The 14,563-nt window shown below is 45.2% G+C and overlaps 1 protein-coding gene across 4 annotated transcripts in view; it reads left to right on the top strand.

Moving 5' to 3' along the window:
- The window catches only part of CEP104 (centrosomal protein 104), a 38,836-nt gene that overhangs the window by 18,310 nt on the left and 5,963 nt on the right, over positions 1–14,563 (top strand). For 2 of the 4 annotated variants that reach the window (XM_059716652.1, XM_059716651.1), the window contains exons 13-21: positions 246–422; positions 814–1,020; positions 1,345–1,461; positions 4,106–4,142; positions 4,753–4,834; positions 5,418–5,586; positions 7,434–7,572; positions 8,109–8,176; positions 13,111–13,201. In XM_059716652.1, coding sequence (XP_059572635.1) covers positions 246–422; positions 814–1,020; positions 1,345–1,461; positions 4,106–4,142; positions 4,753–4,834; positions 5,418–5,586; positions 7,434–7,572; positions 8,109–8,176; positions 13,111–13,201 — 1,087 coding nt within the window. The remainder of the gene's footprint in view (positions 1–245; positions 423–813; positions 1,021–1,344; positions 1,462–4,105; positions 4,143–4,752; positions 4,835–5,417; positions 5,587–7,433; positions 7,573–8,108; positions 8,177–13,110; positions 13,202–14,563) is intronic. The other 2 variants (XM_059716653.1, XM_014605796.3) reach the window with 2 other exon arrangements.

Raw genomic sequence — 14,563 nt, 5'->3', positions numbered from 1 at the left:
TTTTGCCCTTGTGTCTCTTGTCAGCAACCAGATCAAAACACCTTTCTGCCCCCCTCTGTACAGCTGTTGTAAATAGCGAGCGGACTGTTAAACTGGCCAGTCACTATCTACTGTTCTGAAAAGCTTGTTTCAATCGAACTAAAGAATATTTTGATTTTCTTTTTTTTTTTGTTTTAAGCTCTTGAAAAACATTACAAAGAATTTTCATCTAATGTCTTGGTATTTTTTCTTCTTTTTCCTTGCAGGAAATGGCACTATGTAATGAAGTTAAACCCCTTCATATTATTCCAATTCATTTGGTCCATCCATTGAAACCAAATTCCCCTACACATCTAGCAATGAGTCAAGTTGAATTAGTGGAACGCCTCTTGAAAAATTTGGGAACTGAAAATTCTGGGTTTACTGTTGACAACATCATGAGGGTAGGCATCAGAATCTACAGTGTTTTAAGTATTCCTTTTTCTTCTGCATGTTTAACTCTTTTGGAATGCCTGGTGCAGTTAACAAGAACCTGAGAATCTTATAGCTAGCAGCAAACCACCTTGTGAGGATGCACAATGCAAAGGAGAGAAACTATAAAGGAAAGAGAGAATTTGAGGGAGCATGTGTGCATGGCTTCATAATTGCAATACTTCCCCATAATGGTGTAATTGCTTTAGATTAAGGGACAGATCTTGATCAGACTGAATGATACCCAGCATATGCTGGAAATGGGGTGGCCAGGGTAGTTTAAGGTGGTCTTCCCCCAAACTTGGGAACAATGGAGACCAGTTCAGCCCTTAGAAAAAGTTAGAATAACCTTATTGTTTTCAGTTTGCAACAGGTGCTTTGGAGCATAGAGTGTATGAGGTACGCGATACAGCATTACGGATTATCTTTGACATGTACAGGCAGCATCGGACCGTTATATTGAACTATCTTCCACCAGATGATGCCAATACACGCAAGAATGTGCTTTATAAAACACTCTTTGATGGATTTACTAAAATAGATGGCAAACTTACTGAGGCTGAAATTAAAGTAAGTAACAAATCTGTTGAAAATATGTGGCTACTTTATTGCATTTAGCGGCATTTTGATAGAGCAATATATTGAATTTGCAGCTACACTGGCTGTGAAACAGATGAGGCTTATTGCTGATTTTTATATTTACAATATTTGCATAATAAACACATACTAGGATGCCGTTTTATATGGCTGATAATACATCAGCATCAAACTTAAAGCATAGTGAAAAATACACAAGTTATTTTTCAGAAATTATTAGTAATTTGCTTTCTTGTATCTACCTCCTCTCTGAGAGCATTAAAAAACTGTTATCACTGAAACAGCATTTCTTAATAGGCACAGAAAAAGGCAGCCACAGAAGAAGCAGAGAAACAAAAGAAGGAACAAATTAAGGTGTTGCAGGGACAGCTGGCAGCACTGAAGGAGATTCAGGCAGAAGTTCAGGCTGGAAAGGTCAGTCCTCTTTCATCAGAGATTCTGAACTGAAATGATTTGTACTTCTTGTAGCAATATCATTACAGGTGAAATGCACCACAGGTCTAGGGATGTAAATATTGTTTTAAAAATATTCTTTTAACCTCCTCTAATTTATATCAGTTAAACAATTTAACTAATAACACAGAAGCTCTGACACAGCTGCTGCTGGGAGCCACTCCCAGCTCCTGGGGACCCTTTGACTGGGAGGAGAAGGTAGAGTGACCACCTTTTTAAAACGTAAAGGTGGGACAAATGCCTCCCCACCCTCCACCTGCTCCCACCTGCAGCAACGGTGGAGCAAAGTGGGGCAGCAGCGGATTCAGGCTTGCTGCCCTGCCTCCAGCAGTGGGCAGCAGAATTCCATGCCATTGTCTCCCTGCAGCCTGCAAGGGGAAACCCAGATCCCTGCACAATGCTGTGACAGGTCTGTCCCGGAGTCATGCAGCCTGGGGCCAGGGCTTGATGATCCCATTCCAGGACTGTCTTGCCCAATTAGGGACCGGTATTCACCCTAGGAGGTGGGGAGGAGACATGCCCAGTTGGACAACACAGTCCACCTGACTATTTGTATCACCCAATTATCGTTATCATGGGCCCTGAGGCCCACACGGCTAACTAATAACCCCTATTGTATGGGGCCAATGAATGGATGACACAACAAAATACTTGGGACAACTAATGGAAAAAAAAAAAAGGATAGGAGTGTTGTGTGGGTCAAAAGGTCAAAACATGAAAATAAGTGCACCTGAGGGGGACACCGAGCAGAGCCCCACAAGCTACACCCACCAGTCCTCAAAGGCATCCATGGAGCCAGTGGATGCCGCCCACTGGTGCTCTACCTGAAAACGTGCATGGACAAGTGAGAGGAAAGCGACCCCGTAGTCTCCAGGCACCTCCCTGGCCAGAGCCTTCTTCCTGGTCAAATACAAGGCCCTCTTGGCCAGGGCCAGGAAGAGGTTGACCAGGAGGTCCTGGGACTTGGTATGGCCATGGATGGGATGAGCAAAAACAAAAGGGTGGGGGGTGAAATTCAACCAGAACCTCAAGAGGAGGTGGTGGAGGTGGAGGGGCTGCAGCCTGGCGCACTTGAGGGTTATGTGCACCAGGCTCTCCCTTTGCCGGCAGAAGGGGTAGGAGACTGTGGTGTCCATGAAACTCACCACATACACCTGAGGTCCCCAGGGAGGCAGCCAGCTAAAGTCCCCAGTGGCTTGTGGGATTAGGGTGGAGTATAGACTCAGCCACTGGGGTGCCCCAGCCATGCCCCCATGCCCTTGCTAAGCAGGTCCCACCACTTGGTGTCTGGGCAGGATGCGAGGGCGGCATAATGGACAGTGCGCCACACAGGCATGTAGAGGTGGCGGCGATGGTCCGCTTCTTCACCGTCCAGTCTAGTGTCCTCCAGCTGGCTCGGGTGGTGGAGTTGGGAGGGCTGTGAGGCCAGATACAGTCCACCTGAAGCCTTGGGCTGGGATGGAGGAAGTACCTGTGAATTTAATTGAGGAGTCATTAGGCTGCTTGCTGTTTTCCTCTTAGGCTATGGGTACTAGTCCCCCTTGCCCCTCCCTCTTGCCTGCCCTGCTGCCTTTTGATTCCTGCTGGGGCACCTTGGGGCACCTTCCCTTCCTCATTTCTCTGCCAGACTGCATCTGCCCCAGTTAAAAGATAACTGGTAAGCTAACCGGTTATCACTGCACTTAATGGTTAAACAATTACTCATTTAACCTTTCATGCCCCTACAAAGGGCTGGTCTTTACATGCAGCAAAACAAAAGTCTGAAATTATAATGTTTTGCTTTGTATTTGGGAACTTCCTACAAAAATTGCATCCCTGTAAAATTATTTAATCGACATACTGTTTAGACAATGCGCCTGTGAGCTTTAAAGTGGATCTGTTAGAGAAGAGCACCAGATATATTGTACACATGTAAGTCACTTCAAAATCATACTATATTATATATAGTAGGTTCAAACCTTGCACATGTCCTGGCATTGGGCTTTGAGAGCAGCTCTGATTAAAGCACCACAGTGTCTTGTGTATCAACATCCCTGTGCTTCAAAATGGTGGCAGGAGTGCTTGAACTAAAGCACATTTGGCAAGCTGTAGTCCAGGTGCCCCCACTGCATTTTGAAGCATGGGGACGCTAATACATGAGATGTGGGAGGCTACCGGATTGCAGTAATTTAGCACGCTCCAGCAGACTCAATTAATCAAGTCTGCTCCAATGCACTGTAATTTACAGCTCATCGGACCAGCCTCCACACTCATGTACAGGCACCCACTAAAAGTAACTGCACCCTGACAGCATAGAAAGTCTATTTCCCATTCTTCCCTGGAAACCTCTGTTTCAGTTACCATACCTTTTGAAAAGGGAGAGAAGGCAATAGATCTACTGAAGCAGGCTTGTTCCCTAGATTAGAAATGCCCCAGATTAGAAGTCCTTTTGGAAAGGAGCAAAGGGCATCTGTTCACCCCATGCCCTATGCAGTGTTGGCTCTACTTGGCTGCTGTTAACCCACTGCACTGTTTCTGGATTTACCTGACTGTCCTTCCTTGAAAACAATGGCCAGTGCTACAGCTGGAGATGGAGTTTGCCAACTATTCTGTTTCTGTTTGATAGGAAAAAGAAAATGATTTTCAGAAGCTAAAGAATCAAGGTAGGGGAAACTTAAATATTTCTCTAAAATAAAGAGAGAAGGTGAATTTGAAATTATTAGATGGTGAAGTAATTATGAAGTCCAGAAGTTAATGGATGACTGGATGTGATGTTCAGTGCACTGTCTTTGAACTCATCTGAGTCAGTGCTCCTACAGCGTTGCCTTGGCTATGGCCTCAGCCTGCCTTCAAAGAGTTAACTAAGGATCTGCAAGGGAGAACTGACCACTGGCATACTGACTATTACTAACATTGGGTTGACATCACCTGGGCAGGCAGATTGCTGTACCAAACTAGACTGGCTTGAGTTGAGGGCAGACTGAGGTGGAATCACCTGTCATTTCATTTACAAAGTATTCACTGGTATTTTAATTGGGTACTGTTTGCAAACAGTATGTTGCAAGAATGAAAATAACAACGCACCCAAAAAACATGCAGATTTTCTGCTATGTAAAGGACTACTGTCTTTTAATGCTGCCATTATGAAAACTGCTTCCAGACACTGAGGAAAATACAGTTTCAGTTAGTCTGCTGTTAGGATCTGAAGAAGCAGCGTTTCCCAAAAATATTATGAAGTAATGATTGTTGGGTTTACTGGCTTCCATTTTTCAGGTGATCAGCTAAACAAAGCCACCCTATCTGCAGCAACAGAAATTTCAGACGATCGTTCCTCGGTTGCAAATTATTTAGATAAGTAAGTAAAATTAGCAGCTTCCTAAATACTTTCATACAGAGTAGTTGGTTATTAATCATAATAACATCTCTTGGCCATCAATTAAATAAAAATAAGGCCGATTTTTGGATTTAAACAATAAGGAGGTGGGAATTATCAGCAAGTAAAAATTGTATATCCGTCCTGACAGTTGATAGAGTGTGAATTTGTGAATGTGTTTTGAGATGCTTGGATTGAGAAATTGTCACAGTGTAGTTGCTTGCCACTGCCACAGAAAGAACAGGCAAAGCAAAGACTGTAAGACAAACTTCAATATGTTGTACTACAGATGCAGGATGAAAATATTAAATGTTTGGGGATCAAATAAGCCATTCAGGCTTTCTCTACTGTGTATTTGTCTCTTTCCTTGGCAGATGTTTTTAGTTAACACTTGTAAAGCTATTACAGGTCTGCCTTAAGTCCCTCCCTAAAGCAGATATTCTGTGTGGGAAAGTTTATATCAAAAACTGTTTAGCAGAATGGCTTTAAATTGGAAGAGTCATCTGTTTCAATTAGCTCTTGATTTAATCCATAGCATTTGTTATTCTTGCCCTGTCTTTTCTAGTCTGTGCATTTTCTGTGGTGAAAGGGATGAATCCTTCACAGAGGAAGGCTTGGATCTCCATTACTGGAAGCGTTGCCCAATGTTAACAAGATGTGAACACTGCAAGCAGGTCAGGCACTATGCTGGAAAGTCTGTGCCAGTATACATAACACATAATTTCTGGAGACCAGTTAAGTGCAGGCAGCTTCAGCATCAATTTCTTCTGGTTCTGATTTGGAAAGGCTCCCATTGGTGGCCACATTATGCCTTGTTGTTCCCATAAAATGGAATACAGCAAAATTGAGATCTGTGTGGATATGCCATTAGCCAGGAAGTGGGACCATCAGCTATTTAAAGTCTGAGTTACACAGCCTCTGAGCCACAAATGGCATCCATAGAAGTTAAACCCATTTCTTGGATGTACTTGGCTCAGCAGTTCTGTGTGCGTGGGTGGTTTGGTTGTAGATGTTTAGTTGCTTTACTCCTCTGCACCAATACAGGCTTGGGACCAACTAGCTAAGCAGCAGCTCTGCAGAAAACAACCTAGGGGTCACAGTGGACAGTAAGCTGGATATGAGCCAACAGTGTGTCTTTGATGCCAAGAAGGTTAACAACATACTGGGTGCATTAGTGCCAGCAAGTTGAAGTGAGGCCACATCGGGAGTGATATGTCCAGTTTTGGGCCTCCTGCTACAGAAAGGATGTGGACAAGTTGGAAAGAGTCCAGCAGAGGGCAATGAAAATGGTTTGTGGGCTGGGGCACGTGACTGGTGAGGAGAGGCTGAGGGAACTGGGGTTACTTAGTCTGCCAAAGAGAAGGCTGAGATGGGATTTGATAGCAACCTTTAACCACGTGAAGGGGGGTTTGAAAGAGGATGGAACTAGGCTGTTTTCAGTGGTGGCAGATGACAGAACAAGGAGCACACCATTCTCAGGTTGCAGCAAGGGAAGTTTAGGTTGGATATCAGGAAAAACTTTCACAAGGAGGGTGATAAAGCACTGGAACAAGTTTCCTAGAGAGGAGGTGGAATCTGCATCCTTGGAGGCTTTTAAGACCCGGCTTGACAAGGCCCTGGCTGGAATGATCTAGTTGGGGATGGTCCTGCTTTGAGCAGGGGGTTAGACTAGATGACCTCCTGGGTTCTTGGCCTCCTTCAGGCCAAGGAAGATTGAAACCGTATCTTCCACTTCCCAGAAAAGTGTCCGAGCCGTTGGGCTGTGGGCTGGCTAGCCCGAGCGTACCTTTCACTTTCACTGTTGGAAATAGCCAGCTGGGCAGCCAGAGTACAAGATTCATGGAGCCAAAAGGAGAGCAAGCAAGAGGCAGCCTGTAGTTCAGTACATGGAGGGCGGGAGGGAGTCACCCCCTGGAACTTCTGCTGTATTTTGCACCAAATGCATCAAAAGCATTGGTCTCTCCTCTGTTGTCTAGTATATCAGTTGCTCACCCACCAATTGCTCAATCAGTTTAGGACTGTCAGCTACGTAAAGTGTAGTTTACACAGCCTCTGGGCTACAGATATAGTTGGCTCAGCAGCTGTCAGTGAGTGTAGAGTGGTTTGGTATGGATGTTTAGTTGCTTTACTCAACCATTCACAGCTAAGCTGATTTCAGGTGGCAGGTTTTGTACTGCTAACTACTCTGTGCAAAGTCTGTGTCAGGAGCAGATGTTCCTGCTTTGCCCCAGTGGCCCAGGCTGTGAGTAATTTCTAATGATTGTAGTTCAAAGGTAACCATAAAGTTCCTTTAAGCACAGGAATAAGTTTTAAGTTTCCATTTTTTTTTAATAATGTTTTTTATCACCTTAAAATTGGTAAACTGTATATGTGCAAGAGATGGAGGAATTATTATATGACAAAGGATGTAATTTTTAAATGCCTGTTTGTCAGGAGCCCTTGAACTGAAGTGACTTTCCTTTTTTTAAAAAAAGGAATCTAAGTTCCAAAATCACTTCTGTTTTTTTGAAAGTCTTACCCTTGGTTATATCACAACACAAGCCTATTTGTGACCATCATATATGTGCTTTGCCTGTTGCAGGTGGTGGAGATAGCTAGTTTGACAGAGCACCTGCTGACTGAGTGTGATAAAAAAGATGGCTTTGGGAAATGTCAGCGCTGCAGTGAGGCCCTTCCAAAAGAGGAGCTGCCCAAACATATCAAGGGCAAGGCTTGCAATCGTGAGTAGCTTTAAGTAGAATAGGACAGTTGATGAGAACCACACTTAGCACCTTTGGAAAGCTTGGGCATTCTCTTAAGGTGCCATACTATGGATGGATTCCTAACTTAAGGCTAAGGATTGAACAGTTTGGTTTTTTTCCCCATTACTGCCTGCATTTTCCGCATTATTTTCCCTTCTAGTAATACATAGGTTTCATGTGGCTAAGGAAAGCAAAAACCCATCAGAGTGTTGCATAGTTTAAATAGCCCTAATTACTGTTGGCCCAGCTGTGGGCATATCTATATCAACTACCACCTCTCTTCTTCCCATCTGATTTCTGCTGAATAAGGATGTGTAAACCCAGAGCTGCCTTCTGAACAGCCTCTTGTTTGGTCTGTTGAAGGTAGGATAGTAGCTGGCTTTGTCTCTTCTTCAAGGCGGTCAGCAAGGATTAGTTTCTGTTCCTTTTTGCCCAGGCCCTTCTCTTGTATTTGCTGACGATTGATGTTAATGTAATTTACCTTTTTGGTAACTTCTCTTTCCAATAATTTTCAGCTGCCAAACCAGAAAAAGTGGCAAACCATTGTCCATTGTGCCATGAGAACTTCACCCCAGGAGAGGAGGTAGGAGAAACTCTCAAATTGGTTCCATTAGTCCTGCTGTGAAGACTGAACTATCTTGTTTCTTACAATGCTGAAATACTTAGTTTACCTGAATATACCCACGCTAGAAAGTACCTAGGTTCTCCACAGGTAGTATGATGATAGCATAGGCTGCTGATTTTAGGTGGTCTTGAATCTGGGTCTCCTCCTAGCCACTGCTTTTTGGCAGTTTCCTGAAATCATTGAAAGGCCTGTTTCATTCTGTTAGAATTCAGAACCTCTAGAAATTCCGTTTTGACCAGCTGTCTTATGAATCTCCAAACCATCATGATAGAAAGGGTCAAAGCTGATGCCTTTTTTAAAAAAAATATGTTTAGAAAAAAATTCCCAGTGATATGTCATCCAGAAACTCCTAATAGGCTAGGAGAGTTCTCAGTAGCCATGCACTTGAAGCTTTCCAAATCACCAAAATATTACAAGACTCTGTTTGTTGAGTTGTCAGTTACAGCATTCCTTAGTGACCATGTGCCACCCAAAATATTTACAGGAAGACTAGTCTTGTCTAGAAAAATGTTTAGACGCTAGGAAAAACAATGTTGATACCTTTTGCTTCTGCTGTGAGGAAAACCTACTCCAGAAGTGGGAAGCCAGCTACGATTAGTGAAAAAGAGTCTTGGGAAGCTAAGTAGAGTCTTACTTGCTGTTTGCTGTGAGTAACTGCCAAGGTTGAAATAATGCACTTCCAGTGATTTTGTTTTTTTCCTTTGGATGGAAGTACAGCAGATGCTTGTTGTGTACAAGCATGATCATATCAAGGTATTTATCACATTTGCTGATTAACAGCTGTAGTCCTCAAGGATTGTCTGACCTTTATAATATATAATTGTTTCTGTAGCATAACTCCTCTTTCTGAAGCAAGTTAACAAACAGTGAATATTAATTCACTTGATTGATTAATTAATCACTATTAATTCACTGTCCGTACCCAAGGTAGGAGCCAGCACCACCTCCCTTGGAAGTTGGTTCCAGATCCTAGCTGCCCTGACAGTGAACTAGTGCCTTCTAATGTCCAGCCTGAACCTACTCTCAAACAGCTTATGGCCGTTATTCCTTGTTACTCCAGGAGGTGCATGGGTGAACAGGATCTCTCCCATTCCCCACTGGTCCCCCCGGTAAGTTTGTAAACAGCCACCAGGTCCCCTCTCAGCCTTCTCTTGTGAAGGCTGAACAGGTTCAGGTCCTGTAGCGTCCCCTCAGGGTCTGCCCTGCTGTCCCTGGATCGTGCAAGTGGCTCTTCTCTGGACCCTCTCGATGCTGTCCACATCTCTCCTAAAGTGCGGCACCCAGAACTGGACGCAGTACTCCAACTGTGGCCTGACCAGTATCGCATAGAGGGGGAGGATCACCTCCTTGGCCCTGTTAGTGATGCATCTGTGGATGCACAGCAAGTTGCAGTTAGCTTTACTGACCGCGTCCTTACATTGACAGCCCATGTTCATTTTGGAATCAATAATGAGTGCAAGGTGCCGCACCTGGGGAGGAAAAAACAGTAGCATACCTACAGGCTGGGGAACTCCCTTCTCGTCAGTGCAGAGACAGAAAAGGAACTTGGAATCATTATTGATGCCAAAATGAACGTGGACCGGCAGCGTGGGGACGCAGTCAGGAAGGCCAACCACACCTTGTCATGCATCCACAGATGCATCTCAGGCAGGTCCAGGGAGGTGATCCTCCCCCTCTGTGGCACTGGTCAGGCTGCAGTTGGAGTACTGCATCCAGTTCTGGGCGCCGCACTTCAGAAGGGATGTGGCCAGCATCGAGATGGTCCAGAGGAGGGCCACTCACATGATCAGGGGCCAGCAGGGCAGACCCTATGAGGAGAGGCTAAGGGACCTGAACCTGTTCAGCCTCCACAAGAGAAGGCTGAGGGGGATCTAGTGGCCTGTTACAAACTAGTCAGAGGGGACCAGCATTGGGGGAGTCCCTGTTCCCCCGAGCACTACCGGGAGTGACTAGAAATAACGGTCACAAGCTGGCAGAGGGTAGATTCAGACTAGACATCAGGAGGCGCTACTTCACTGTCAGGGCGGCTAGGACCTGGAACCAACTTCCAAGAGAAATGGTGCTGGCTCCTACCGTGGGGGTCTTTAAGAGGAGGTTAGACAAACACCCTGCTGGGGTCGTTTGACCCCAGTACTTTTTCCTGCCATGGCAGGGGGTCGGACTTGAAGATCTGCTCAGGTCCCTTCCGACCCTACCAACTATGAAACTATGACTCCAAGATCTCTTTCTGCCACTGTGCTTACAAGAAGGGAGTTCCCCAGCCTATAGGCATGCTGCTGGTTCTTACTGCCCAAGTGCAGTACCCTGCACTTGTCAGTATTGAATCCCATCCTATTCTCATTTGCCCACCCTTGTAACCTGTCCAGGTCCAGCTGTATCCTGTCCCTCCCTTCTAGCGTGCCCACCTCGCCCCAAATCTTGGTGTTGTCAGTAAATTTGAACAGGGCACTTCTCACCCCCTCATCCAAGTCGCTAATAAAGAAATTGAACAGTATGGACCCAGGGACCAAGCCCTGGGGGACTCCACTGCCCACATCCCTCCAAGTCAAATATGACCCATCCACCACCACTCTCACCTCAGCCAATTTGCAACCCATTTGACTGTGTAGGCCACAGTCAATATATATATCAATGCCCCAGTCGCCTAGCTTTTTAATGAGAATGGGGTGGAAGATAGTGTCAAAAGCCTCCCTGAAGTCCAAAAAGACTACGTCCACTGCGACACCTGCATCCAATGATTTTGTGACCTGATCGTAGAAAGCAGTCAGGTTGGTCTGACAGGACCTGCCCCTAATGAACCCATGCTGGTTGCTCCTGAGCATCATATCCGGCGCCGCCGCCCCCCCCGCCGGTCCTTCCCAGATGTGCTCCTGGATAATCTTCTCAAAGAGCTTCCCCAGGATCGAAGTAAGATTAATGGGCCTATAGTTGCCTGGTCCTCCCTCCTCCCTTTTTTGGAAATGGGGACCACATTGGCCTTCGAGTCATCTGGCACCCGGCCAGAGCACCACGAGTGCTCGTAAAGCCATGCCAAGGGCCCCTCGATAACCCCTGCCAATTCCCTTAGCACCCTGGGGTGGAGAGCATCTGGACCTGCTGATTTGAACACGCCCAGCCCCTCCAGAAGTTCCCTAACTCAGTCCTCCCTGACCCTGGGCCTGGCGGAGTCTCTCCCAAGTCCGTCCTGAATCTCAGTGGGGGAGTCCAAGTCCCTGCACAAAAAAATTGGAGGCAAAGGAATTGTTAAAAAGGTCTGCCTTTTCCTCTGGTGCAGCCACCAGATTGCCAGCCATATCTGCAGGGACCCCACGTTACCCGGTGCCTTCTTCATACTCCCTAGGTTTTTAAAAAAGGACTTTTTTGTTGTCCTTGATGCTAGCCCTAGTTCCGTATCTGCCTTAGCTTTCCTAACAGACCCCTGCAGACCCGAGCGATGGAGGTATACTCCCCTTTGGTGATACCCAGTGGAAGGGAGGGGCTATACACCTCCTTTTTGACTTTCAGGCATTCCTGAATGCCTTTGGTGAGCCAAGGGGGCTTTTGAGCACTCCTTGCGCCCTTTGAGTCTCATTGGGACTGTCACCCCTTGGGCTCGCAGGATCGTCTCCTTAAGGAACGACTACTCGTCCTGGACACCCAGTTCCCCTACCCTCCAGGACCCCAGTGCCTCCTACCAATCTCAACTCATTGAAGTTGGCCCTTCTGAAGTCAAGGGCTACTGCTTTGCTGCAGGCCCTTGACACCCTGCACTGGCTGGTGAATTCCAGTAGGCAATGATCACGGTCACCCAGGTGGTCAAGAACCTGGAGTCCCCTCACCAGTTCGTCATCGCCTGTGGCCAGGACCAGGTCCAGAGTGGATGCATTGATTTGATGGAGAAGCTGGCTCATTCCCCCCCCAGTGGGACTGTGCACCTCCTGGTTGAAGTGGAGATCCTGTATCTCAGCAAGGAACCTTTGTGAGCGGTCCGACCTGGCTGACTGCTCCTCCCAGCAGATGTCTGGGTAATTTAGATCACCCATGATGACTATATAGGCCTTAAATGCCTCCGCAAGCTGACCTGAGAATTCGCAGTCCAGCTCTTCCCTTTGGTTGGGTGGTCTGTAGTAGACCCCCACCATTAAGTCCCTTTAGGATAATTATCTAGCTGGGGTCATATGAGCCCAGTATTCTCTCCTGCCCAGGGCAGGGGGTTGGACTTGAAAATCTACTTAGGTCCCTTTCGACCCTTCATCTGTGAATTTAGCTCCATTTGCTGTTAAACAGTTGCTTTCCATAAACAAGCTACAAAAAGTGTTCACTTGCCTTTTTACTTCTGCTTAGCAAATAGTCCCAAGAAATTGTTATCATGTGGTATCTAATTTAGTGACACACTTTGGTTCTTTCTAATTAAGGTAACTTGTACTCAGCCTGGATCACTGAATACTTTGTAGTTCTATTCTAGTTGCGTAGCTATGTCCCGATTTTCCTTTATTTTAAAATGTCTATGGATGAATGTATGTTCCTGCTTTGATCCTGTATTATTTTGTTTCTGCTTTGAACTTTAATTGCTTATTAAAGTAACATAAGCTCCCTGCCTTTTACCTTTTGGATTTTGTAATATTGACATTGGTACAACCATTTTGGTAGATATTATTACTATCTGGTTGCAATAGAATAAAATTACTCTTTTCTATTCAAGCATCAAGGCAGCTCACTTTTGAAATGGGTCATGAGTCATTCCTAAAACTTGCTTTGACAAGCAAATGTCAACAATTTTGTCCTTCTTTTCCTCAACAAACTTAAAAATCTTTTACTTCCTCCTAGTTTTGCTGTAAAAGCTGTCTGGTGTGGTATGAAAGACCTGCCACTTTTTCTGTTTTTAATTCTGCTTATTTCTTAATTGATCTTAGGCTTGGAAATCTCACCTAATGGGGAAAGATGGCTGTAAAATGAATCTGCGGAGGGTGCACACTATAAACAAAACCCTACTGATGCAGCCTGGTACAGTATTTCCCTGGCATTGTTTTATGGTCTTTAATTTGTTCAGTTTCTTCAAATGGAAGGTTCCATTCAAGATATCAGGATGATTCCTTACTACATGCTGTTAGATTAAAAAAATCAGATATGGAAACATTTAAAAATGTATTTCTAAATATGTTAGTAAAAACTAATACATATCACAGCAGGCAAATTCTGGCCCCTGCTTACACCACTTTAGTCCCATGTGGCCAAGAGTGGATGAATTGATTTGATGGAGAGAAGCTGGCTCATTTTATTTTATCTTTTGAATCTTGTCTTAAATAGTACTATGCTCCTGAAGATGCACTGTGCTGTAACTGCCCCACCCAGGGAGTGTTAGGAGCTTAACAAGTACAGCACAGGCAGAATTTGAACAAACTCCTTAACGCTAACCTGCCAATGTACCTCAACTCTATTTTAAGCCATTTTTAGTGAATAGTTAGAGGTTGCCAATCTAGTTCTAATAATGGGATAGACTGAATAGATAAGCTTTTATATTATTTATCCCTTTTGACTTTGACCTAAGCTGCCAAAATGTAAAGGTTTGTAATTGGAAGGAGAAATTGGAGACTAAGTCCTGTTTTTTCAGAATGCAGAATCAGACTGCTTTTTGCTTGCAGTACAAAGGCTTTCTTTTAACCAGTACTCAGTGCTCCTTCCAAACCTCTTGGGAGGGTCACCCTGCTAGCAGCATGTTCAGACTTTGTTGGTCTGTACTTCTGTCTGGGCTCCCCCATTCTTATCTACATGTACCATCACATTCTGAGTAGAATGTCTTGGTGAAACAGAGTTAAACGGTCTCTAAGAGGTACCATAAGAAAAGACAGCTAAACTCAGCGCTTCTAAGCAATGTTGGCCTGAACTACAGCAACAGTAATTTGGTTCTTAGCATTCCTGATTACACCAGTGACATGGGTTCTTTACTTAGTGTGGTAGTGGCTAGCTCTCTGCCTTATGGAAAGTAGGAACTGAGACACTAGACCAGGGGTTGTCAGCTGGGGGTACGCATGTTCCTGGGGGTACTTCAAAAGGTCCCAGCAGGTACATGGGGGTGGGTGGGGATGAAGCGCCAACACCCCGTGCCGCTGCCTCACAGGAGCAGAGCTGGAGCAGGGCAGGATAAACACCGCGCTGCTGCTGCTGCTTACCCCCCTCTCCAGTACACTCATTAAAAAGGGGGCTGCCGGGGGTACACTTACTAAAGAAAGTTGAAAACCCCTGCACTAGGCTAATAAGTAGTTAGGAAGTGAACTCTGACCAGACTTATGACGCGTGTAGTAGGTCACCAAACACTATTGGTATGGTTAGGTTTTAACAGTGGTAAGTCCTTATATTAGATTCATG

Source organism: Alligator mississippiensis, chromosome 13 (genome assembly GCF_030867095.1).
Source record: "Alligator mississippiensis isolate rAllMis1 chromosome 13, rAllMis1, whole genome shotgun sequence".
Classification (NCBI taxonomy): Eukaryota; Metazoa; Chordata; order Crocodylia; family Alligatoridae; genus Alligator; species Alligator mississippiensis.
This window is presented reverse-complemented; position numbering and strand designations above follow the sequence as displayed.